Genomic DNA, 27,632 nt, shown 5'->3' on the forward strand with positions numbered 1-27,632 from the left:
GCAGAGGGGGAGAGAGTTAACAGGGGAAGATAAGGTAGAAAAGACATATTCGCAGCTGGAAGAAAACAGACAGGGTCACAATCTGTAAGGTATGGGATTCTGGACACCCTCAAGGCCCCGTCATTGTCAATGGGAATTGAATGTGCTCAGAGTCTCCAAGGAAGGCAGTTCATAGAATCAGAGAATATCAAGGTTGGAAGGGACCTCAGGAGGTCATCTCGTCCAACCCCTTGCTCAAAGCAGGACAAATCTCCAACTAAATCATCCCAGCCAGGGCTTTGTCAAGCCTGACCTTAAAAATATCTAAGGAAGGAGATTCCAGCACCTCCCTAGGTAACGCATTCCAGTGTTTCACCACCCTCCTCGTGAAAAAGTTTTTCCTAATATCCAACCTAAACCTCCCTCACTGCAACTTGAGACCATTACTCCTTGTTCTGTCATCAGCTACCACTGAGAACAGTCGAGATCCATCCTCTTTGGAACCCCCTTTCAGGTAGTTGAAAGCTGCATCAAATCCCTCCTCATTCTTCTCTTCCGCAGACTAAACAATCCCAGTTCCCTCAGCCTCTGCTCATAAGTCAAGATGGCAGGAGCTAAAGAGGAGAAGGTTCTTACAGCCACAGTGACAAGACCGTGGAAAGAAAAGAAAAGCAAGCAAGAGAGCAAGGATAGCTTTATAGTTAAGACGCTGGCCAAAGACACAGGAGAACTGGGTTCTGTTACCAGCTCCACCACAGACTTCCTGTGTATCACTGGCTCAGTTTCTCCCTCTGTCAAATGCAGGCAATAATGCTTCTCTAACACACAGGGCTGTTGGGAGGATAAATTCAGTAATATATGCTCTAATGTATTGCTTACATGAGTGGCTTTAACGTGGAGGGTACAGCTACATCTTAAGAATGGATCTTAGTCAGAGAGAAAGACTAACGAAGTAAATGGACATGAGTAGCGTTGTGCAGAGTTTCCCATGAGAGCTGCACCTAAACTGACAATAAGCATGTCTCTGCAGGGCTAACTAGAATATGTTTCAATAACCAGAACTAGCAAGAGCATCTGCAATACAACCTGGTGACCGCCAAGAAGTTGACAGGTGCTATGGTGATCCTATGGAAAAATCTTTCAGTCATATACAGAGCCCAGGGGGTTTTGAGTGGAAGAAGGTGTGAACAGGCGAGAAAGGTGAGACGAGAGGTCAGAATTCCCTTGCCACTGAGGCAGATGTAAGAACTGTCCCTAAGGTGCGTGAGGGACAGTGTAAAAGTCCATGAAGGATCTTAAAAGCATGGCAGGTGATATTTGACTGGTCCTGAAGCAAAAGGGGAACCACTGGAGATCTACAAGGATGAAGACAACATAAATACACTGTATCAATAGAAAGCAAAGAAATGGTCTTGCATTTTACACAACTCTGAGCCTCAAAAATGCTCTCCCTTTTTGCATCAACTTACAGATTTTAACAACCAAACCTTCTCAGGCAATAAGCAGCAGATATTAGCTATGTTACCTGGTACATTTCCAGATTTATATTATCATTTCCTTTCCCATTGTTCATTTGGCTTTTTCATAGATCACAGATTTTAAGGCTAAAAGGGACCATTGTGATCATCTAGTCTGATGTACTTCACAGGCCACAGAACTTCACCAGTAATTCCTGTATCAAGCACCTAATGTCTGTTTCATCTAGAGTATACCTTGTAGAAAGAGATGTAGCCTTGATTTAAAGACTTCCAGTGATGGAGAATCCACCACACCTTTAGGTAAATTGTTCCAGTGGTTAATTATCCTCCCTGATTAAAAATTGTTCCTTTCTACCCTGAATATGTCTAACTTCAGCTTCCAACTATCGAATTGCCTTACAATTTTTTCTCCTAGATTGAAAAGTCACTGACTACCAAGAATCTGTCTCTTAGGGAGATACCTGTACACTGTGATCAAGTCTTTTTTTAAAAACAACATTTTTTACAGATGCATTCTCTGTGTCGGAGGTGACCAGCTGGGGACATAGTTAGAAGAGTATCGCTGGGTCAAACTGGCTTACGCATCTGCCACTTCCCCTGAGATCCGCTTCTCCTATTCTTCCACTAGTATCATGAAGTTAGTTCTTTATTCAGTAAATGTGTTGCCAAGTTAGCTCTCTCTGACTCCTGTTATCATGGTACAGGTTCCATGGGGTAGGAGTGACTTGCTGAAGTTGAAATACTAGAGTCCTTCTGATATGGCAAACTCAGAAACATCCTCCAATCCACCTGGCTACTATAGAAGGGACTGCATATCATTCTTCAAGTAAGGTCTTGTCTACACCACGGAGTTAGTTTGATGCTAACTATGGAAGTGTCTACTTAAATTTTGCTCCTGCCAACATAACTGCCCGGCTACGCCAACATATTAACTCAACCTCTACGAGTGGCGTAGAGTCAAGGTCAACAGAGTTACGTCAACACAGTGTCAGTGTAGATACTGTGTTGCTTATGTTGACTATTACTGGCTTTCAGGAGCCATCCCACAATGCCAGAAACGGATAGTACAATCAATAAAAGCATTCCTGGTGAGGACACGCACTACCGACACAAGCAAAGCGTAGACGTGCACAAATGATGTCACTACTGCAGCGCCTATATGCCAACATAAATTAAGTTGACTTAATTGTGTACTGTAGACATGGCCTAATAAGACCAGAATTAGCAGTTGGCTTAGATGTCTGGTTGGATATAACTTAAAATCAACATGCCTGCAAGTGCATATTCTTTTTCTACAAATCACTAGGTTCACTCCTCCCTTTATGACTTTTCTCTCACTTTCTGTTTCTTTCGGTCTGCTCTGACGAACCATTACTTTAATCTGCAGTGAAGACGAGAGGTTAGAAGGGGAAAAAAAACCCTCTGCCTGCTTCCCAAAAGGAAACTACAGTAGCACTGACTGGTCTCTGCTCCTGAGCTGCAGTAAGGAGTTTGATTTAACTAAAAGGAACAAGAACGGTTGTCTGATTTTTCCTTTCTACAGAACCCATTTTATTTCATGCTAAGGCAAATTAAATGCATCTAGCACGGTCTTCCCCTTCTAGCATAATATACAGTAGGCTAACTTCACAGTTCCAATCCCAGCAGATTTCCGATTCAAATGCTCATTATGTACCGGAGGTCAGTTTTCTAGCAGAGAACTAAAAAGGCAATCTTCAATAAGCATGAAATTTCCTATGTTTGGAAACTCTTTGCAAAGTTCAGGGGCATTGAGTCCCCTGTTAGTCCATAAGCAGGCAATGTGCAATTTAGAATTGCACAAAATAGGAGCTGTGTTCCAATTTTCTAGTGGGCAAAACACAGTTTAACTGAATAAACCCTCTAAGTTTACCCTGTTTGCAGCAAAGAAACTAGGGAGAAGAAACCCCCACTCTATGTAATGTGATGCAAATAGATTCTAAATTCACAATGTTTTCTCACTGTGCGTTGGCATGACCTGATAGCATGTTGGCATGGGAAGCCCTACATAGCGTGCAATCTCAAAACTTCACCAAAACGATCTTTTGATGAAATACCTGCTGCTCACAATCTGAGTAATGGATGGCCTACCTATGCACTGCTTGGGGGATTTAAGGGACAGGCTCCTCGGGGAAGAGGATTCTTTTTATTCCCCTCGGTATAGTTTTACCAAAGTGTTCTTGACGCACATCGCTCCCTTGATAATGGGTGGCAATCACAAGCACGAACTCGACGTACATGATTTTTCTCTTTAGAAAATAAAAATTATGAACAGAAAAAAAAAAGATGAATCCGGCAGTTCTTTCATTATGGGACATGGTAAGGAGGTCACAATGAGCATGTAACTTATTCCAGACATGCACATAAATCAACATTTATACAGACAAAAATGTCTCTGAAATGCCTGAGAGGGTTAAAGGCATGACTGGCTTTTAGAGCACATTGAGTGACTGATAATAGGACAGTTGGTACCAGCTGTCCCAGAAAACATAATGTCTATTTCATTATTTCATATGCGACTCGATTCAATAGCATTTTCACCACTGTAAATCAGGAATAACGCCACGAAGCCAATCAGGTTGCAAGGGTGAAAAACTGATCTGAGATCACAGTCAAGCCCCCAGTTTTTGTTTCAATTCCTACCAACACTGAGCAATGCAGAATTAAATACCATGGCAAATAACTGTGAGACCGTTAGAAAGTAGTACGGTTACAGAAGGGGACTGCCTCATTTCCCCAGGAAACTCTTTGGTCCTTCTCGGAAAATATGATGGATGGAATATAGAGCTACAGCTTTCAAAATGTCCCTACCATGTATTGATCCCATGAACAGCCTTGACCGACAGACTGTAAACATGGGAATTCCCTGCTGAGCCACGACATTTTCTGTCAATTTGACTGGAAAGACTGAGTTCTCATCAAACTTCAGACACTACTGTTTCAGAATAAACAGATCTAGATTTTTTGGAGGATTCTCAAACTTGGAAATTTATCTCCAAATTTTCACTCACCCTCTCCCCATCTTGATGTAATGTAATACTTTTATTCTGCACTATCTTTCACCTAGTTATGAATAGACAATGTTTTTCTCTGTTCCTGAGAATTAAGAAATAGGGAAAAGGAACACAGAAGAAGCTTATTCAACTCAATACTTCCCAATACTTCATAAACTTCCTTTCCTCCTTCTGTATCTTTTCTAGAGTTTCCTGTGGGAATCTTTTCAATGTATTGGGTTATGGTTGTATGAAATATTCATCGATTCCAAGGCCAGAAAGGACCACTGTGATAAGCTAAATTTGACCTCCTATGTAGCACACAAACCACATAACTTCCCCTAAATAATTCTCAGAGCAGATCTTTTAGAAGACACATCATGATTTAAAAATTGTCAGTGATGGAGTATCCACCACGACCCTTGGTAAAATGTTCCAATGATTAATTACCACACTGCCAAAAATTTACACCTCATTTCAAGTCTAGCTCCAGCTTCCAGCCATTGGATCATACATTTCCCTGATAGACTGAGGAGCCGGTTATAAAATATTTGTTCCCTGTGTAAATATTTATAGACTGTAATCAAATCACTCCTTAACTTTCTCTTTGTTAAGCTAAATAGACTTTAGCTTTTTGAGTCTATCACTATAAGGCAGGTTTCTAATCCTTTAATACTCAGAGTTCTTCTCTGAACCCTCTCCCATTTAATAACATTCTTCTTGGACTGTGGGCACCAGAACTGGACACAGGATTCCAGCAAAGGTCACACCAGTGACAAATGCAGAAGTAAAATAATCTCTCCACTCCTACTCAAGAGTCCCCTGTTTTTGCATACCAGGTTCACATTAGCTCTTTTGGCCACAGCATCACACTGGGAGCTCATGTTTAGCTAATTCTCCATGCCCTCAAATCTTTTTCAGATCACTGCTTCCCAGGATAGATTTCTCCCCTTCTCTAAGTATGGCCTACATTCTTTTTCCTTGATGTATACATTTAGCCATATCAAAACACATATTTTTTGCTTGTGCCCAGTTTACCAAGTGATCCACATCACTCTGAATTGGTGACCTGTCCTCCTCCTTATTTGCCACTCCTCTAATTTTCGTTTCAGCTGAAAACTTTATCATTGGGTCAGTGGTGATTTTATGGTTTCTTCCAGATCATTTATAAAAATGTCAAATAGTGTTGAGGAACTGGTACCAATTTGAAGCTACTAATTATGGAATTCCTCCCTGTCCTCTTCTTTCTGGTGGCCAGAGTCTGCTACAGCTTATCTGTCTTCAGCCACGTAGAATATCACCATAGCCTCTAATGGTTATGAACTGCCAGGACTCCTCTCTCTCTCTCTCATTTCTTGGTGGCCAGCTCCATTCTTCTTTGACCCTGGGATACTGGTGTTTTCTGAGTCTGGCTCTCTAGGAACTCCTCAGCTTCTCCAATTTTCAGTAGCGTCTCAAATTTGGCCCTCCAATCCAAGAATTTTTTCCTTCGGCACAGCCACCAACTTGTACGTCATGCATATGAAATCCCATCCATCATCAGGCCAAGAGAACATGGCACATCTGCTGCAGGTCAAGGAACACTGTTCCATCCCTGGGCATCTTGATATCACATATAGTGCTGTACCTGTAAGGAAAGCCTCTCACGCTCCCTCTCTCAACTCCCCTGTTTGCAGCTCTTGAGTTCCCCTAGCAAATTACTTTTTCTACCAGGTCTTCGCTGTTCAGCTCAGCTCCCTTCTGCCCCTCACCACTCGGGAGTGATTGGCCACTCAGAGACTTCAAACATCTGGGCTAATCAAAGCCCCAAGGACTGGAGCCAGGTAACCTTTAGCAAAGAACCCTGCTTACTGGGCCCCACAGCCCAGCTATTTAATCTGTATACAGAGAACTAACAGAAAAAAACCACTCAACCAAACAACCCACAGATGGACCAGATGCACCACTCACTAAGTCTCACTACCTCCAAAAAGTCTGCAGCTAATCTCTCTGATACTCCTCTGTTCACGGCTGTTGAGTTCACCTAGCAAGTGACTTTTTAAACCAAGTCATCCCTCCTTAGCTCAGCTTAGTCTTGTTATTAACTCTGTTATATTAATAATTATAGCCTTATGTTATAGCATACATTTTTGTGACACTAATATTTGGAATGAGAAGACAGGATATTCATTTTATTTTACAAATGATCTCTAATTGAAAACTTACTAAGACCAAGATTTTCAAAACTGACTAAGGACTTTGTGGTGCTCAATCTGAGACATCTAAGGGCCAGATTTTCAAAACGTGGGGGCTCCACTCTTTCTGAAAATCAGGCCCTTTTTAAGTGCTACAAGTTGGGCACCCAAAAGCGAGGTCCTCGAAATAACTGGTGACGTTTGAATAGTTGGGTGTGTATCTTTATATTGCTAGCTCCATGCACTGTTTTATTGTGTCCTTTAATTTCTCCCAAATTAGGGTTTCCTAGAGGAAATGTAGATACTATTTTAAATATGATGACATATTATGATATATGGTATGTATTTTCTCTCCAATTTTTGTTGATGATCTATTAAGTCTTATAAATATTTTTTTTAAAATAAAGCAGAACAACTCACATCTGTGGATTATCCCTGTTTTCTGGTTTCATGTACATTTTTTATTGTGTTTCAGATGAAAGTCCTTGTGCTTTCAACAACCATGTCTGTCATTTCTAATCCTCTATAGAATATGAAATTAATTTGAAAATACTCAGACTGGCTCTCTGTCAGCAGCTAAGAGTCTTTAAAGTGAACAGAGGGTAAAAGGAAGAGTTTACATTCACAATTTTTTCCAGCATCAGGGAACATTCAGTGGACAGAGATTCAGTTTACATAGGGTTTTGAATATCTACTTTATAGGTATAAACCCTCCTATAAGACCTAATCCAAAGTGCACTGAAATCAAAGGGGGTCTTTCCACCATATTCATTCGGCGTTGGATCAGGCAGACATAGAAGATCCAGGCACATATAGAAATTTAAATTATTTGCTTACAAACCCTTCTGGTAGACTATACTTCCTCTGCTCCTACCTTCACCTAAAAATTATTGTCTGAGGCCCAAACTCTTCCCTCAGTGACACTGAGGAGTCTAAATTCCTGAAGTCTTTATCAGGCAATCCTCTAACCGAAGTCAATGGAAATTTTGACCAAGTAAAAATGTCATGATTTAACCCACAGACTGCAACAGAGCTGCCCAAGTGTAACCTAAGGCAGAATGTTTTCTAACATGCTATTCACACTGGAAGACTGTGTCCGATAGAAGCCTGGTCTTTGTTTGACTGAAAAGCTGTGCTTTAAATAAGAGCAAATTCTATGCTAAATTCACTCCCCATTTAATTGCCCTGAAACAAATCAGTTTATACCTGGTATAAATTAGCACAGGATTCAGCTCCCCATCATCCTTTACTACCCCACCCCCATCTCTCCACACATACGATATATAAAATTTCTTAGCATAATTACCATTCTTCTTTATCAGCATCACAGTTGCAGAAATATCTCATATCCAGACAACTTTCTTCCAGTCCACAGGCACATTGCTGAACTCCAGGAAGAGATCCTCCCCAGTAAGGATGCTTTTCATTGGCACGGCCAACCCACCAAACATATGGCATTCCATCTGGATGAGAGGAGGGGAAAAGATGACAGACCTGTGATGAGCACATTGCACTGGAAGTTGAGTGAAGCTGAGCACCATACAGAGTACACTAAGGGTGTGTCTACACAGAAAAACTGTGCATAGACTAGCTGATAGTCTGGCTAGTGTAGGAAACAGCAGCAGTGAAGACAGCAAAGCACAAACTAGCAACCCAAGGATGTACCCAGGGTTCATGCCAAGCTTGTACTATCCACACTGAAGCCTGAGCTATGCTGTCTTCTCTGCTATCGTTACCCACACTAGCTGGTTCAAACTAGCTCAGGTAGGCTAAACTATGCAAAGCTTTTATTGTGTGGACATACCCTCAGATGCAAACTGCAAAGTTCACAAGAGGCAACTGCTAGACAAGTAGGTGTGGCTCTATTTCATCCTGTAGAGCACTTGGTAAGATAGCAATAATCATATGGGCTACACCTGTGCCTTTTAGTTTCCTGTGTTCCTTTTCAGTCTGTTCTAGTGGGTACTGAGCAGAGAGAGAGAGAGAGAGAGGAAATGGACATTTTAAGATCATGCTTATAGCTTGGAGAGAAAGATGGAGGGACTACTTATCTAGTTAGCTTATGTTCTCCTTCCAATTATATCTCAGAAGCTGGGGATGTTCCAGTTGCAAATAACTCCTACAAGTGCTTCTCTTGCTTTTGGATCCACCACTGGGATAGGGTAATATAGTTCATGGCATCAGAGTTTGATCTATTCACTGGAGGAGACAGGAAATAATTTCCCCACCCTGTACAGCATTCTACAACTGTATTGAAGCACTAGGTATTCACTATCACCAATACCAATTATCTTAGTCAGGATATGGCAAATCCTCTTTTTAGGCCGCCATTTTTCTCTATGAATCACAAATATCATTATTGTTACTCAAGGGGCCTCCTGGTTTGCAAGTCTCCAAGAAATGGACTCAAAATTCCCATGGACTGTAAAATGGGAGCAGGGCCAGGCTTTTTATTATATATGCTCTGGGGGGAAAATTCACCATACAAAGCCCCCTGGAACACTGCAAAAGATCTTCTATGGTGAAGTGAATTTCACCCTATGTGATTATCTTTTACCCATGGGAGCTCTAAACTCTGTGTGCTCTAAATATAACCAAGATTATTTACATTTTAAATGCATAATATGTTATACAGTACATCAAATATTAGGCATTAATCAACAGAGGCAGTAACCACATTGCAGACATCCTGAAATCAATGGATTAATAATTTCCTAAAATTAAATTTTGTCTTCCTGGACGGTCAACTTGTTATCAATTTTGTAATCCCTAAATCAAGGCATTTAATCCATTACGAAAAAGGTAGATACATCAATTTTGCTAAATTTTGCTCCAGGTGTTTTGATCTTAGAAGCTTGGAAAAAATAAACAAAACTGCAGTAATAATATGGAACAATATTGGCCTATACAGCTCTTTCACTGAAAATATTAGCAAGGACTATTCCTAATTATGCAAGGCAAGAAACTCTAGAATGTGAAACATGATCAAGGTTAATAATGAGCGTTAGGGCCTAGTTAAGTTGAGTTTAAGATGAACTCAGCACAGCTGAGCTCATACATCTTTTCTCTTTAACCTTAGAATAGTGTAATGTAAATACTTGGAAAAAAATATAAAACTAACAAAACAACACTGTTCTCATGACACCAGCAATTAGGACCCGTGGACTTTGACCAATGCCCACTGGTGCTCATTATAGAAAAGAAAGTGCAAGATGGTTTATGGATGCAGCCTACTAAAATGTGTTTACACAATTTAGGTCTTACCATATATTATCATCAACATGCTTCATTTTTGATCTTGGATTTTTGTTGTTGTTGCTTTTCAGCAAGAATCTAGATAATAACTAAACTATGTTACAAAAGTGAATCATTATGATAGGTGAAAGAGGTCCACCATCACTGTACTGGGCAATTACTTGATAAACCTTGGAATGAGAATGCTTGCCGAGTAAGAGGATAATTTGACTGGCAACTGAAACAGACATTATATAGAAATAGTTCATCTAATTAAAAAAAAATTGCTCATTCTGGAAAAAAAATCTATTTAAATAAACTAAAACCTCTGAGCTAACAGCAAATAATAGTGTGCATTAATCAAAATCAATCTGGGTTTTAGTGCTTGCTTGCCAGGGTCATTAAACTGAAGCATAACATACTGATGAAGAGCCATCCCTGGGTAGTAAGAATGAACATTTTTATTATGTTTTCTTCATGTTCTACTACATGTATTTTATTGAACTAAACCAAACAACCAACAAAATTATGATATAGATGCTCAAAGTGGAAGCAACACCATCGCTTGAGTAATTTAAAACTAGACCAAATAAAGCGCCTATTGTGTGGAATAGTCTTGCATTAGCAGGGGAATGGACTATATATATATATATATATATCTTTTCTAGGTTTCTCTTTATAATGCCCAATTCTGCCACCCTTTCTCAAGATCAGTAGCAACTTACTTCCTGAGTAGTCCCACGGAAATCAATTGCAATGCCAGGGAAAATGAGACCCGTTCAATTCTAGGCCCTGATTCAGCAGAACACTTTAGCATGTGCTTAATCTTAAACATGTGAGTAATCATCTCAGCAAAGTACTTAAACATGTGCTTAAATTCCATGTAAGTGATTTACTGAATCAGGGTCCTAGACACTCCAGGAATACAAATAATTAGTAATAATAATGAGATGTCTCTCTGATCTTAGGTTTCAGAGTAGCAGCCGTGTTAGTGTCTATCTGCAAAAAGAAAAGGAGTACTTGTGGCACCTTAGAGACGAACAAATTTATTTGAGCATAAGCTTTCGTGAGCTACAGCTCACTTCAGCTCACGAAAGCTTATGCTCAAATAGATTTGTTCGTCTCTAAGGTGCCTCAAGTCCTCCTGTTCTTTTCTCTGATCTTAGTTACATCAGTTTCATGCCATTCCACAGTACCCTCATTCAGAGCTTATGTAGTCACGGTGGTGTAGATCTGGAGTAAATAGTGCAACTGAGATCAGAATTTGGCCAGGAGATGTCAAGCTTCATTCTTGAATGTCAATAGCAATAGATTGTCATTAGTTACATAGTCTTCACTTCTTCACTATTCATTGTATAACAACAAAACCTTCCCCCAAATGAACTAAATTCCTCGTTGCTGTAAAACCTCTGAGGTCAATGGTGTTATCCCAGGGATGATTTTGGTCCCACAGGCCATTGAGGACCTTACTGAGTTGGAAAGCCATTTTAAATTTCCCTGAATAAACGACCACTCATTGGAAAGTATTGTCATTCAATACTTCAGTTATTTATGTTGTCCAGAATAGAAGACAAAAGCCTATTGTACAAATAGATGCATTCCATTCAGTACATTTTTCCTCTAGTCATAACAGACGAAAAGTTAACTCATAATGGACCATTAGGGTTTTTGTTATAGTGAATGCTAGTGCTCTGAAGGGGAAACAGAGCAACTGGAGAGAGGCAATAAATGTTAAATACAACATCCCAAAACACGGATAGAAGAGCTGGCGATTTAATTTCCTACAATACGTTTCTTCACAAGCTGCATAAGCCCCCTTTTTGTGTGGTTAAACAAATCCTCTAGAAGACAAAGGTATTACATTTCCAGCGAAGCAGTGGCAGTGTGTGTTTTTACTATGCAGGAGCCTCAACAAACTAATTTACACTCCTATTTTTACCCACACCAGCAAACATTCTTACAAAGGTGCAAAGCATTCTCTACTTGAATGCCAAAAATGAATTTAAATCAACAGGTGGCACTGAATAAAGGAATTGATTTTAGAGGCTGTTTTATAATAAACCAAATGCTTGCTTGTTATGGGTTCAGACACACCCAACCTATGCAAAAATGTAACAGATGAAAATTTGCACAATAGTGGAATTCAGTGATGTGGGGATCAGTCCTGCTTCTTCCTGCCAGGCACTGAACATGATTCACTCACACTGCACACCCACTCTGCAGCAGATGCACAGCACCTTGTAGCACCTGGCCTATGCTGCTTAAGAAGATCACTCAAGTGTTGTCTACTGCGTTCTCCATATCAAGTCTATTTTATCACAAGCCTCTATAGAAAAGATCCCATTGTCTAGCAGTCTGGAGGGTGCAGGCCACCAAAGGTATGTTTACACTGCAATTAGACATTCATGGCTGGCCCATGCCAACTGACTTGAATTAAGGAGCTGTTTAACTTTGGTGTAGATGTTCGTGCTCAGGCTGGGACCCTCCCCCTGAGCCTTGCGAGCCTCAGTCAGCTGCCAATGGCCAGCTGCGGATTTTTAACTGCAGTGTAGACATACCCCAAAAGGCCATTAGGGGCACTCCAGCAATGGAGAAGTGCTTCATTGTAGTTCCCTCTAAACATAAATGGCAGGAGGTTGGAGGCATAGAAAGAAGATCAATTAACTATTACCCAAAATCCGGATTTAGGGGGCACTTATGGAAGGTAATAATGGTCATACAGGTGTCCTATGCCCTACAGATAGTTTATGGGAAAGTTTTTCGTACTCTTAAAACCCATAGAGTTCCCCGTTCTCCTCAGTTTCCTCAATACTTTGCCTAAGGACCAGTATGTAGCCAGATATGCATGTGAGATATTTTTAAAACCATTTTTTATGGGTTTGGGGTGAATGTTCAGGCATTTTCAGTGACAGCATTCCAAACATTCACCTGTCCAATTTGTGAGTGCACAGAAACCAAATGTGCAAATAGGCACACAAACTGATGTTTGCTCACTCAATTTCCTTTTGAGAGTTGTACTAGTTGATTTTTTTTCCTGGCCCATTGAGTTTTTAGGCCTTTTTGTGATATTAAATAACACAAACATTTCTCTTGTAAATACACTTATTGCATGTAGTCATTCAGAAGGCTACGTTCCAAACAGTGTTGTTTCATAAGGCTTTAGGATGAAATTATTACACAGAAATAAATTCACGGTGACTCTGTGGAGCACTGGAGCTGAGAGCAGAACCTTACCATTAGCATTTAGGATTGCATTTTTAGAGTTAAACTGGAGCCATATACCTATAACAATATTGTATTTAGAGTATTTGTCAAGATCTGTTTGCATCATTTCCCAGAGAGCCTTTTGTTGCTATTACAAGCAGAGTCTAATGATGGAAACGTAATAAGATAAATTGAATCCCACATTAAGCTCCTATGCTGTTCAAACCTATTTTCTGACTTCAATGATCGTACACCACTAATACAGGCAGGCTTCTAGGATTTCAGAATCAATAGGAATAAGTCAATTAAAGATCTTTTCCACAGACACAGAAAGTTAATGTATTGTTAGTTGTCTGTTGAAATATTGGAACCATGTTACACTGAAATAATTTTGTTCAGGCATTTTCATGTTCATCATTTTCTTAGAAAGAATCAAACCATGGTAAAGAGGCAACTAACTGAATTCAATATAATGGTTTTATTTTTTCATACAACACAATGACCCCAAACAAGCAGAATATCTTAAATCTGCTATTTTCTCTTACTTTAATAGAAAGATCCACATATGAAAAGAGCCACTTAAAACTGATCTCAGAATTGGAAAAGCAATCAAAGGCAATTCTGAGCTAGAATACAGAGAGAACCATCTAAAACATATGTTTGTACTAACCATTTTAAACACACAATATCCATACCTAGAAATGGCTCACTGGAAACCCCAAAACAGAACAGGAAGCACTGAGACAGACAGATATTGACACTTAGACAGTTGCTATTTAAAATATACAACCATGGTAATCCCAATTCTGTTGTAGCCCAGTGAAACCTGGGTGCCAAAGAAGGCTGAAAGCAGTAGATTGATGTTTTTGATTGTCATTTTCATCAGCTGATCCATATTAAGTGAAAGAACAAGATCAGCAATGAGGATAGTATTTGTAGCTGAACCTAGCAACTGCCTCCATCAGCACTGGTTTGCTCTTGGCAGCTTTCCTGGTATTTACATATTATTAGGACGGAAGACACACAAATTACAAAGTGCGTTTGCCAAGGAATGCTGCTATATGGCTGATAATCACATGATTGCAAAAGTTTCAGTGACCTAACAAGATTGCCAGTGATGGACATAGACTAAATGTCCAACCAGACTGTCTTAAGGACCTGACTAGAGATCAACTCAGGTGATGCTTGATCTGTGAGGAGACCACATATCTTTAGGATTTGCCTTGATGATGATTTTTAAACATATGTGGAAGCATTGCCCTGGAGTCCAGAGGCCAAATTCTGTTCTTAGTTAAAACAGTGTTACAGAGCAGCTCAAAAAGCATGAAACAACTTTGCAAATAGCTTGGAAATTTCAAAGTTCTTTCAGTTTCACAAAGTTTGGGGTGGACCAATTTTCTGCTAAATTTTCCATGTTAGTTCTCTACCTAACTTTTTTTTTTAAGTCAAAATAGTTGTTGAAATTTCTCATTTATCAAAAAACCCACTTTCAGTAAGAAAAATAAATATTTGTGGTAAATGAAAAAAATTAGAACAATTTTAGTAAAAATTACAGCAAAAATTGGGAAAATGTCATGGAAAACAGAAAGTTTCTGTAACATTTAGAGTTTGTTGTGAAAAATGTTGTGTTTTCAAAAAGGGTCATTTTTTTCAATGAAAAATTCAACCAGCACTACAGTGTTAACTAAGCATACTCTATGTTGGTTTAAATGACAGCTCAGATATTTTGGGGAACAACTAATGACACAAAGGAATATGATTTTAGTCTTTTCCATATTAGCCATTATGTGCCTTCCTGTATTTGAGAATCTGCAATAGTTGAACTGTCTGCGCTTCTTGCTTCCTACTACCATACTCAGTTCCTCAGCTGGAGTAAACTGGCATCGTTTCTCTGATGTGAGAGTCAATATAGCTCTACACCTGAGAATCTATCAGGTCCTATTTCCTCACTGAGTGATTGATTTGGTAAAGCCTGGGATATTTTTCTCTTGTAAAAAGGTACTAACATGAAACAAACAAACAAATAAAAATAAAAGCGAACATGGCTCCCTTTAACAAAATGTGTTGATTCTAATAAACAAGCAGCTAATCCATCCAGCTGGTTTTCCTTTATACTATGCTGGTTTCACATGAAACATGCTTTAATGCTTGTTTCTTTCATTTTTTCCCCAACATACTAGTAGTGACTGTCTTTTGGTCACTCTCTTCTTTCAAAATCTCTCATTGTGCTCCTTCACAGCAATTGTATAATTATGTTCCATTGTCTCTATTTGTCTCTCAAAAATAACACACATACATCACTGCCCTAGTTATTAGAGATGATGAGTAATGACCTCATTGGGAGTTGTAGGAGCTCAACAGCTCAGTAAATCAGGCAACATAATATATCATACAAAGATCCTGCTAGCGAATAGTTTGTGGTGCCCAATAAATTCAATTTCAGTAAAGACCAGATTTTGGCATCTTTACTCACAAATGCTCCTATTAATTTAAATGGAATTGCTCCCGGAGAAAAATACTATTCTGTGTAATGGTGGCAGAATCTGACCCTAATTTTATAATTCTTTTGTTACTAAGAGAGTAGTTTCAAAAAAATGGAAGGCATTAGTTTGCTAACAGCTTCTTTATAATTATTGTGGTAACCCTGCCACATACAGTCCCATGTTGGAATAATTTTGTTTGTTTGCTAAAGAAAAACAGCATTAATGTTTGTTTGTGTATTTATCTCTTCAGCAGAGAAACTGCATCTCCCTCCAGATTAGCAAGTATCATAAAATGCTCTGTTCTTACTGTAGTAGATGTTAACATGCCATTACCCCAGAAGAGAGCGGCCAGAACAATGGTAAATAACCACAGGACCTTTGCTTCTTTTAAGTTTGCTGGCAGCCCAATAAGTACAACTGATAAGTAGCAGGCGGCAATAAGAGATGTGATGTGTTACCTATTGTACTATCATGAAGGACAATTTCACAATAATGCTAGAGATGTACTGCAACCAAAATCCCAGATCTGAACCAACGTGAATGATAGGGAAGGTGAAATCTATATCCAGAACTAAGTTTTGTGTCTGAACAACATTTCTATAGCAGGCCAAACCAAATCCAAAACTTTGGATATGAATTCTGCATCTAGGTCCATTCTCGATAATATCTTGCATTTTTACAGAACATTAAATCCTGCTTCATAAACTATTGACACAGCAAGTCCCATTGACTTCATACAACAAATTATCCATCATACATTGCAGATGAGGATGATAGCACTGACTATTATGAAGGTTGCCCAATATTTCCCATTATAAGAACCTGTTTTCAGTTGCTTATAACTTTTCCAAACTTTAACTTTTGGACTGAAATATTCCATGTCAGGTGTCTGCCTGAGTATTTTGGGAAACTCTCAGCCAAAACGGTACAGCTATTTTCAAGACCAACACTACGGATAAATACGTTATTTTGCAATGCTAAAAAAATTCTGCTCACCATGTTTTGAGAAGCAGTACCCCATGCTTTGGAGCAGAGACTTGGAGTTTGTCAAGGGATGGTCCCTTCTATAATGATAGTACCTTTTGTTTTTCTTGTGAAAATCTGCCTAAATATATTTTCATATGCCCAATAGAGACTTGGAGCTTAGTAGCTAAAATTGTAGATGGTTCCATGTACACTGAGCGTGCTCCATTCCCTTGCAGCCCTTCCGGACTAGGGTAGGGACAGGCAACACGACAGAGCAGGGAAGCCTGTCTCTTCTCTGCTGTCTATGCAGCACCCCTCCTCTGCAACTGGAGCCCAGGCAGCATGGATGAGAACACCATCTGACTTGAATGCAGAGGGGCCACGGGGTGGGGGGAAGGGAGGGAAAAGAGGAGATTGGGCCACGAGGCCTGGTGAGACTGGAACTGAATGAGGGGAGAGGAGACAAAAATTGTGATGGCAAGTTGGAGGGAGACTGTGACCCGTTGGGCAAGGAGGCTGGAAGCCAAGGAAAGAGAGTGTGTCTGTCTGGGCAAAGAGTCTGGGCTGAGAGCCGAGGTGGGAGACGAGGAGAGGTTGGAACCGCTTGGGGAAGGAGACAGGAAGACTAGGACTGAGAGATGTGGGGGAGAGGACGCAGGGACTGGTTGGCAAAGACTGGGTCAGTGACCTCGAGAGAACACATCCCTCCAGAACCTGGAAGCCTCACCATGCCTGTTCTGTCCATGAAACCCACTAGCAAAATGTAAGTCTCAGTGCTGGCCCACAAAGAGGTTTACAACCTACTGTTGCCATCTGTTACTCAAGTAGCTCAAATGACAGAGGTCTGTGTGGTGGATCAATGGGTTCCATCCCTGCTGATGACTCACTGTGTGTGTGTCAATATGATATAACATGATAGAATTTCTGTGTTTTCAGTGTGATTTTTTTTAAAACCAAGAAATCTCTCTCTCTCTCTTTCACACACACACACTCACACACACAACTATGTTAAAAGAACACTAAAGTTGCAAAGTCATGCACTCAAAAGTTGCACAGTAGCCTTAATCCTGGATTTTTTAAACTTCTAATGCCCCTCTGCCTGTTGTATTTATATGTCATGATATGGTCTTTAATCACAAGATCACACTGGATTTTTCCACAGGTTCCCTTCCTCATCCAGTGCATAGGATGGATCTGTTTTGGGGATGAATCATGGTTGCAGAGTGAAGGAGGCTGTTATCTATAGAAGCCCTGCCTTGTGTTTTGCAGATGTTGGAAGGTGTGAAACCTTGAAGGCAAGGTTTCAAAGATCCATAGATCCCAAGGCTAGAAGGGACCAATGAAATCTACTTCCGGTAATATGTGGGCCATAGAACTTCCTCAAAATAATTCTTAGAGCATATCTTTTGGAAAAACATCCAATCTTGATTTAAATTGTTCGAATGGTTAATTACTCTCTCATAAAAAATTATGCCTTATTTCCACTCTGAATTTATCTAACTTCAACTTCCAGCCACTGGATCATGTTATAACATTCTCTGTTAGAATGAAGAACCCATTATCAATTATTTGCTTCCCATGTAGGTACTTATAGACTATGATCAGGTCACCCCTAAACCTTCTCTTTGTTAAATTAAATAGATCGTTTCTAATCCTTTTATCATGCTTGGGGCTCTTCTCTGAACCCTCTCCAATTTATCAACATCCTTCTTGAATTGTGGGCAGCAGAACAGGACACAGTGTTACAGCAGGAGTCATACCAGTGCCCAATACAGGGCTAAAATAACTTTTCTGCTCCTACTAGAGATTCCCCTGTTTATGTGTTCCAGGATCTTGTTGGCTCTTTTGGCCATTGTGTCACACTGCGACTCTTGTTCAGCTGATTATTCATCACAACCCCCAAATCTCTTTTCAAAGTCAGTACTTTCTGGGATAGAGTCCTCCATTCTATAAGTGTGGCCAACATTCTTTCTTCCGGATGTATACATTTACATTTAGCTATATTAAAACACATACTGTTTGCTTACACTCAGTTTACCAAGTGATCTAAGTCACTCTGTATCAGTGACCTATCCTCTTCAGTATTTACCATTCCCCCAATATTTACAGCATCTGCAAAGTTTATCAGTGACGATTTTGTGTGTTCTTCTAGGTCATTGATAAAGATATTAAATAGTGTAAGGCTGAGAACTGATCCCTGGAGGACCGACCTGGAAACAGACTTACAAGATGAAGATTCCGTGTTTACAGTTACATTTTGAGGCCTATCAGGTAGCCAGTTTTTTATCCATCCAATATGTGCCATATTAATTTTATATTGTTCTAGTCTTTTTAATCAAAATGTTGTGTGGTACCAAGTCAAATGCCTTAAAGAAGGCTAAGTGTATTATGTCAACATTATTGCCTTTATCAACCCAATTTGTAATCTCATCCAAAAAAATATAACAAGTTAGTTTGACAGGATCTTCCATAAAACCATAGGTTTCAGAGTAGCAGCCGTGTTAGTCTGTATTTGCAAAAAGAAAAGGAGGACTTGTGGCACCTTAGAGACCAACAAATTTATTTGAGCATAAGCTTTCATGAGCTACAGCTCACTTCATCGTATGAAGCTCACGAAAGCTTATGCTCAAATAAATTTGTTAGTCTCTAAGGTGCCACAAGTCCTCCTTTTCTTTTTGCATAAAACCAGAGTGATTTGTATTAATTACATTACCCTCCTTTAGCTGCCTGTTTTGTTCTGTACACGGTCTGACTAATATATGTTCAGTACAGCTCAACTAATATATAAACGACAGCTACAGAAGGTGTAATTTGAGTAGGACATGAACAATCACATTCCTATTCTTGCCATGGGATCTTTGATGACCACAAGAGATTAGAATCTTGGGTTTATATCTCACAGTAAAACCAGCAACTCTAGAAGAACGGCGCACCCTATTGAAATTCTAGTGCATTGTTTTGGAGGGAAGAGTGACACTTCCTTGAACACCAACACTTCCTACAGCACCTGGGCTTTCCCTGGAGTTCTTCTATAAAACTAAAGATCCAGCTTAAACCTTCTAACAATAGGATTTTGAAAGCAAATGGCAGCCTTACTAGATTTTAATTCTGAAATGAAAGAAATGTATACTAGTGATTAGCTCTCCTCTAGCAGAGATCACCCCTGGGGGCATTCTTTGATGGTCTCCCACTGATCTGCTTTGGTTTCTGAGATCACAGCTTGAGGTGGTCTAGCTGCTCCATTGTTTGGAACAATTAATACTGGACTGGGCAAGGCACTGGATAATATACAGTGAGAACCTATTCTACACTAGCTCTGGTAGAGACTACATCATCTAACACTAGATCTTCTTTCTGCTCCTACTCTGACAAGCAACTGGGTAAAAATGGAACTATTTTACTCAACAGATCTGCTCCTTGTATGTATTTGCAGTCCTATCCTCTGATAGCTAATGGAAAAAGTATGGTTTTACTTCTTCTTCTTCCTGTTACCCCTGCAGAGCCAACACAGCTCTGGAAGAGGGAGCTGGAGCTTCTTCTGGCTTGGGCATTGCAGGAAGAACTATTAACTCTACTCTAGCGCATGCTTGAAGACAATGTCTTTTGCACAGGGGTAACTGAGGGTGGAATGTGGCATGCACACTCTTTATTATTAATGTTGGTTTATGAGCCAGCAAGAACATACCTTGACTTTCAGTTCCCAGGTTGATTTTGCTGGGCTAGCAGTTGGAAAACAACATGTATTTACTGAGCAAATTTGCCCAGGAAATCATTGAGACAATGTCATTTCTACAGAGTCTCTTTTCAGAGTAAAATCACAGTTTAATTTCTATAAATTGATTATAACCAGCGACTCTCATGGCAATGATTACATTTCAAATGGGGCAAAGATATCCTGGATAAATGTACTGTATTGCTGAACTGGTATAAGAAGAATAAATGCACACATTAATGGCAGTACATAAATTACATATATAAATGAGACAGGGTGGGTGACTCACACAGCTACAACAACACGGCAAACTGCATATATAAAATACATTTGAACCTGGTGTGAAAGTGATGCAGATGACGGCTCTCACCAGGGTCAGAGTGGGCTAATATATTTTAAGCAGAAATCCCCCAGTGAAATAAACAAGTTCTGGCAAAAACTTGATGGTCTGACCCATACTTACTATTGGCATGATGTCAAGACCTGGGGCAGGACCCTTTGGGAAACAAGATGTGGAAATGGAATGTCACCAGATATAGTAATTGGTGCAAAAGATCAGCTTTCAGTTTGAGGGAAATCTGTTATTTTTCTTCATAAAAACTTCACAAAATATAATCAGATCTTAAAATCCATTTTAGTTATGTATTTGGATTTATTCAAAACATTTAAAAGTGCCGCTCTCGGACTGTAAATGCTTTTGCTTGAACCACAAGGCTAGCATTGCAGACAAAAATCAATGGTCTCCCTGAAGCCAAGAAGGGGATGGAGGGTCACTCCAGGCACATATCCCAATCCTCCAGGCACCCATCTTAGTGCTCAGCTCACATCTCCCAACCCAAAAGCTAGGGGAAATAAATGAGCTTTGCAGCATGCCCTGAAGGTCAACAGATTTGAATCATTTTGTGACAAGGGTGGGAGAATGAATTCCAAATTTCAGGGGCCCTTGCAGAGAATGCCCTGAACTCTGGAATTCACTCTCCCCACTTGGTCTGATTTTGACCACAACTATCCTGGAGGCTGATTAGCGAATAACAAATTAGGATCATTCCATAAGGCAAGATTATGACTGCTGACCAACCGCCCGGGGTAGTGCGGGATGGCACATAGCCCCAGCAAAAGCTCTGAAAGGCTGTATGGATCCAGCATGCACAATGCATCTGGGATTGCCTGAGAGAGAGGTGCACAGGCTAGGGTAACTGCTGCTATAACTCTGAAAGGGTAGGTGAGTTTTGTGCTCTCCCATACCAAGCACTTCCATGGCCCTGTCCTTTTCCTACCTTCCCTGTGCCATCCGGAAAGGCAAGTGCAGGAGTCCTTGCTCTCTTGTAGTAATCTAGGTGAACCAGGAACTAAAGCCTGGTAATTATGACTAACTCCTACACAACAGCAAAAAGCGGATAGGGTTGGAAAGACACAGAGAGAAGGTTTTGGTGCCCCCTCTTGCTTGTTGGGTTCCTGTATGGGGCTGCTCACAAACTAGCCAATAAGGTGCCCATATTGGAAAGCTACAGTAGATACATTTCTGGGACACTGACGGGAGCTCTCCAAATGTATTAGATTCAGAAAAACCAGGAATATAACTGAAGATGACAATGACGATGCTGTCTGAAATTTCCTCAATGTAATATGGGGTTTGGCTCACCACTGATGCCACACTGTGCTCTGTGCAGAGACAGGGCTGCGTGCAAAGCTGTCTTTAAGCTGCCTTTACTTTCCCCTGGGGCCACCAGCTGCTAGCTAGTAACTAGCACAACTGGGCAGCCTGAAGGTTGCTTTATCCTTCACTAGCTGGCAGTGGACCCTGGGGACCATTATGGCAGCAGGGGATCAACAATGCACAGAGACTCCTTGGCCACTCCCCCTATTCCCTGTCACATTCCCCATGCAGGAAGAATTTCCAGGGACCATTTACATGGGATTTATGGTCACTCTGCACCGCTAGGACATGCTAATCTTCTGGAACAGACCAAACTGTTTGGGCAAAGTAGGCACAACACCCATCTGGAGGTAAACATTTAGCTGGAGACTGAGTCACCTAGCTAGGTACAAGCTTCCCTTCACATACCTAATACAACCACATTTTACCAGTCACCAGAAGCATTAATCCTGCTAATTGAATTTCTTTATAGTCTAAAGTGTTAAAATACATTAAAGGGCAACTATAAATAAATAATTGTTGATTCAATACTGATGTCAACTGCTGAGCCATTCTGCCTCCATGCATGTTACAATTAAGGTCAGTAGTTAATGTTGTAAGTAGTGAAAGAGGGAACTAGGCTCCATTACACAAATGCAGTCAATTTCAACTTAAGGAGACACAGAAACTAGAGCTCAGTATTGGCTTGGCTGTCCTATGCTCAGAGTGTAATTAGATCTCCCTTGGTCTAAGCAACCGGGGCACCATTTGTCATCGAAAGGAACACAGGAACATGGTGCGATTGGGCAGTTTAGAAAAATGCAGCTCTAGCAGAACATATGGAGAAGCAACTCCATGAAATGAACTGGCTGTAAGCCAGCATGTAAGGCGGGAGATGGGACCAAGAGACTATACATGAGAAAATTCATAGAACACTCTATTAAAAAACCTCCCATTGATACATCCTGGCCAGTTTTAAAGGTCAGGGTGACAATAATCTGTCTTCTTTAGGGAGCATCTTAATCAACTCTGAACTTTTTTTTAACCTAGTGAACGACTCTTTCAGGTTTCTAATGTGTCCTTTCTTAATTTTTTTTACCATGTAATTGGTCTTGAGATCCTACATCTACTGTAACGAAAAGAAGAATGTGTGTATATGTGTACTGGTGCCCTGTACTGGATGGAATGGGAACTGCTCAGCTGTGTGTCATAAGTCCTACACTGCTCACCAAGGTTCTCATTTCACTCATGTAGGTAAGGGCCTGTCCTTCAGGAACAGGATTGGAGAATCTGAGTTCTACCTCCTCTGTTGCCATGAAGTTTGGAATGAGCATGGTGTGCAATGCAGTGACAACCACAGAGCCCTACATGAGCATGGAGCTGTTACTATAACATATATCTGCACACTGAAGCAAGATTCTTCCACCCTTACTCACATGGACGAGTACTTTATGCCATGTGTAGTCTCACCAAGAGGAATGTGCTCAGCTGTGACTTGGACTATGCACCTACATTATGGGGATTGAGTAGCATCACCCCTTTACAACTCGGTGCCTATTACTCCTCCCCCAGAGCAGGATGTTGGTGGAGCCTGGGTACCCCTCAACATGCCAGACAGGGCAGCTGAGCTGGCATAGGTAGTGCAGTAAGGTGCTATTTGTATCATAGCATCCTCTGCAAGTCGTGGCAGTGTCAAGGAGTACCGCTTTCTGTCATCTCCAGTTGGCTGCAAGAGTCCACTCCATGTCAGCAGATGATTAATAGGCCTCAGTTATTTATACTTTTGTCATCTCTTGGCTGGACTGCAGCAGTGGGCTACACCTGGGCATGAAGGCTTCAGCCCATGGAAAACTCCAACTAGTACAGACCGCTGCAGTGCATCTCCTCAGCAACACGGGGTACCACAGGCATATCAGACTCATCTTATGCTCTCTACATGGGCTTCCCATATAATAGAGAGTCAACAAGGATCGGGAATTTATCACCAAGGCACTCAACAGCCTGGCCCAGAATATCTAAAACACAGCGTAAAGTTCTGGGACACAGATCGTGGTCTACAACTCCACTCCTCAGGCACCATGAAACTTTCCACAAAGCCTGTCTGATGAGGAAACAGAGCTTTCTCAGTGGCCAGTTAAAGACTGTGAAATGAATTCATGCAGGAACTAAGGACCATCACAAACCTCACCACCTTGCACTTCTTCAACCTGTCTTCCTTAACATACCCACAGAGCAGCACGGATGTTTAAAACAAAGCAAGTCTACTAAGACAAAACCTTACAGTGCACAGACAGTTCTCCCCTGGGGAGAGGGCAAGAGAAAGAATGGGTAGTATAAAACCTGTATCGAAGAGAACAGAATATCACACGCACACACAAGATTCTGCCACTCAGTCACACAAAGTAGTATACACACAGATATATGTGTTACATATATACAAACACATTTGGGTAGAGTCTGCTTTTCCTTGTACTTGAAGAATTCAACCTTCTGGCTAAGGTACAGGTCAGAAAATAAACAGAACTTGAACAGTTTATTCAATTAGGGGACATAAAAGCAAAAATATATTTCCTAATCATGGTGGTGCAGGAACACTATTATAGTTAAGGTTGCATCATGACATCAGTTAAAATGCCAACCTTTCTCAGTCCTCTGAAGTCAACATGCTTAGCTGGATTTCTTTGAAATGTGGTGTGCCTCAGAAAAGTGTAGGGTAGTGTTAGCAGTCCAAATATGGAGTGATTTGAGTGTGGAGTTCTGGAGATGTAAGACCCCCAAAATAGCCATTAAAAAAACTTTCTATGTGGTTTCTTTTTTGCATAGAGCTAGAGACCAAACTATGAGGTTGTAACCCCAGAATTTGACCAAACTAAACTGAAGTCATTTTGTGTGTATTTAGCCACCATTGATTAAAAGAAAACCACCACATGGCTAGGAATAACTGTCAGGGTTTTCATAGGCAAGGCCACATTGCTGCAGTTGCAGCTTTGCTAATCAGAATGGGAGGAGGGGAAAAGAGTTAACATACCACGAGAATGGAAGAGAGTGAGTGGATAGTGACCTTGGTTCTGAATGCTCCTGACAAATATGCTTTATTGTTGTTATGATTAGAAATACTAGAAATGCTTTGCTGATAAGAGATAATGAACAATTTGTTGGTGTTAGGAGAATTGTTGATCCAGTAGTGGGGTTGCCAATTTTAGTTGGATGTGTTCCTGGAGGTTTCATCTAATGACATAATCTTTAATTAAAGAACCATCTTTAATTCCTGGAGACTCCAGGACAATCCTGGAGGCTTGGCAACCCTACCCAGTAGGGGTTACTATGGTAACCCACTAAGGGTTACTACAAGTTATGATTTTTGTGAGAGTTAGCTATAAAAGATTAAGTAAACAAACACTTCAGAGCAGTCCGAGGGAGCTTCTCTTCAGGCAAGGAGCAGACACCTAAACTCCCCATCAGCTGGACAGGCCCCTGTGTCCCCACTGACTGATTCCTGACAGCATCTGGACAGAAACAATTAAGTCACCACTGCTTTGGGTTCTGAAACCCCTGGATAACAATGTGATGTGAGTCAAAATGGTCTCATTCTGTCGAGTTTAACCTAAGGTAGCGTATGACACTAAATCTTTGGGGAAGCCACACTGAGAACAGTATTTAAGAACATGTATATTTTTACACTGTGCATTCATCAAGACAGAAAAACAGTTAAAGGGCTTCCATTACCAACATTTTATATGCTTTAAAACTTGACTCTTGCTCTAAAATTCTAATGGTTCATCAGATTGCTATGAAATTTGGTGTGCCTCATGAGGATGTGGGGTAGCGATTGCAATGTATATTTGGGGTCATTTGACAAAGAGGTTCCCAAGTTACACCCTCCCACCAAAAAACAGTTTCCTTCTGCTGCCTTTTGCTGTTAAACCTTAGCGTTACTAATGACTGGATGAATCACAGACCTCTTGATGACTGTGAACTCACCTTTCAATTAACATGAGTAAGGATAAGTTAATCAAAGGCCCCAACTAAGACAAATGGACTTTTGAACTGAGCGGCTGGAGGCTGCTAAAATTTAATTGTGACTAGAGGTCTAAGTGGCTTTACATATACAGCTTTACTTTTAAATAAAAGACAGGGCTCAAACAGCCGACCCACCTAACGTCACCATGTGAACACCTGTTCGCATTCATGCATGCAAATACATACATACATAAGCTAGTAAATCTTTTCAGCTCAGGCTAGTCTGTGTCGTGACTTCCTCAGGACTTCTAGGGCACAGCCCAACAGCACCAAGAGAAAAAGAGGCATCCTCCATAATTCTGTTGAGACACAGTACTAGAAAAGCTCTGGATGAATAAGAATATCAAAATACACACATTCAATTTACATGTTCCAGTTTCCTTCCTGACTCTATACTTAGTCTCATATTTTAACAGCTCATTATTTAAAGGAAAATTGTGTTGATTTTAGAGTAACAGCCGTGTTAGTCTGTATTCGCAAAAAGAAACGGAGTACTTGTGGCACCTTAGAGACTAACCAATTTATTTGAGCATAAGCTTTCGTGAGCTCACGAAAGCTTATGATCAAATAAATTGGTTAGTCTCTAAGGTGCCACAAGTACTCCTTTTCTTTTTGTGTTGATTTTATTTCCCCTCATTCAAACGTTTTTAAAAAATTGTTAGTTGGCTCCCCAGTCTTGCTGTGATTAAAGTCAGTGTGAGTCTTGATGTGGAGTTAAATAGGAGCAGAAGCCAGCTTGCTGAATGCCTCATTAAATAGACAATTCCACAACACCTTCCAAAATTCTGCTGAACTTTTTCTTTCCAGGAAAGAAAGCCGGTAAACTCAAAGGCCATGAAATGTCACTATTAAATCTAGACATTTAAAGTAAGGTACCTGACAAATTAGCCACCTTCTCCCAAGGCATCCTAAAAAACTGCAACCCTGAGGGATTTCCCCTGGCCGTTACCACTCATTGCAAAGTCAAATCAAGAAAGCTAAGGTTACTGTTGTCTGTGTAAAGTCACAATATGCTGAAAGAGCATGTTATTCCCTAGACGTGCTGGTTTAGTGTGTTTATAATTCACACTTAAGGTCACCATATGTCAAGAGACTATGTTGTTCTATAACACAGCTTGTGTCATCATTTTAGTCCGACTGCTAAATAGCTCTAGGTTGGTATGAGATGGTATTTCAAGCAATATGATTTATTACTCATAGCAGGACGGTGGTCTTCTGGCTAAGGTACAGGACAGAAAATAAGAAGACATGGGTTGTATTCCTGTCTCTATCAGAGATCCTCTTTATGACTTCTTAAATCACTTCATCTCTCCAGGCTTCAGCTGCACTATCAGGGGGAAAAAACCAACCAACCAACCTTGGGTAACAACCACCCTCATCTACTCCAAAGAGAAAGCTCAACTCAATAGATCAGCTCCTCTGGCCCAGCCAAGCTTGGGACAGGATTAGAACGGAGGTTACCCTGTGACGTCTGCAGCAATTCTACCCACTCCCGCATGTGGAACCACACCCATTTCACTGCACCCAGACTCCTCCAGTCATACAGATAGATGTACAAGATTTGGTTCTTAGAACAGCAGTTTGAGCAGCAACAGTATTCTGCACATCCACACCCACAGAACCCTGCATGAAAGAGTAATACATGATTAAAAATGAAAACAATCCTGTTTGCACATTAAAATTCCCTTCAAGGCAATGGGATTGTTGCCTGTGAGAGATCTTCTACCAAGAAACT

General features: G+C 40.5%; 1 protein-coding gene across 1 annotated transcript in view; it reads right to left on the reverse strand.

Moving 5' to 3' along the window:
* Positions 1-27,632, reverse strand: part of CNTNAP5 (contactin associated protein family member 5) — a 414,256-nt gene that overhangs the window by 60,836 nt on the left and 325,788 nt on the right. The window contains exon 14 of the mRNA XM_077829822.1: positions 7,949-8,105. Within this exon, the coding sequence (XP_077685948.1) occupies positions 7,949-8,105 (157 nt within the window). The remainder of the gene's footprint in view (positions 1-7,948; positions 8,106-27,632) is intronic.

The sequence above is a fragment of the Eretmochelys imbricata genome, chromosome 11, assembly GCF_965152235.1.
Source record: "Eretmochelys imbricata isolate rEreImb1 chromosome 11, rEreImb1.hap1, whole genome shotgun sequence".
Lineage (NCBI taxonomy): Eukaryota > Metazoa > Chordata > Testudines > Cheloniidae > Eretmochelys > Eretmochelys imbricata.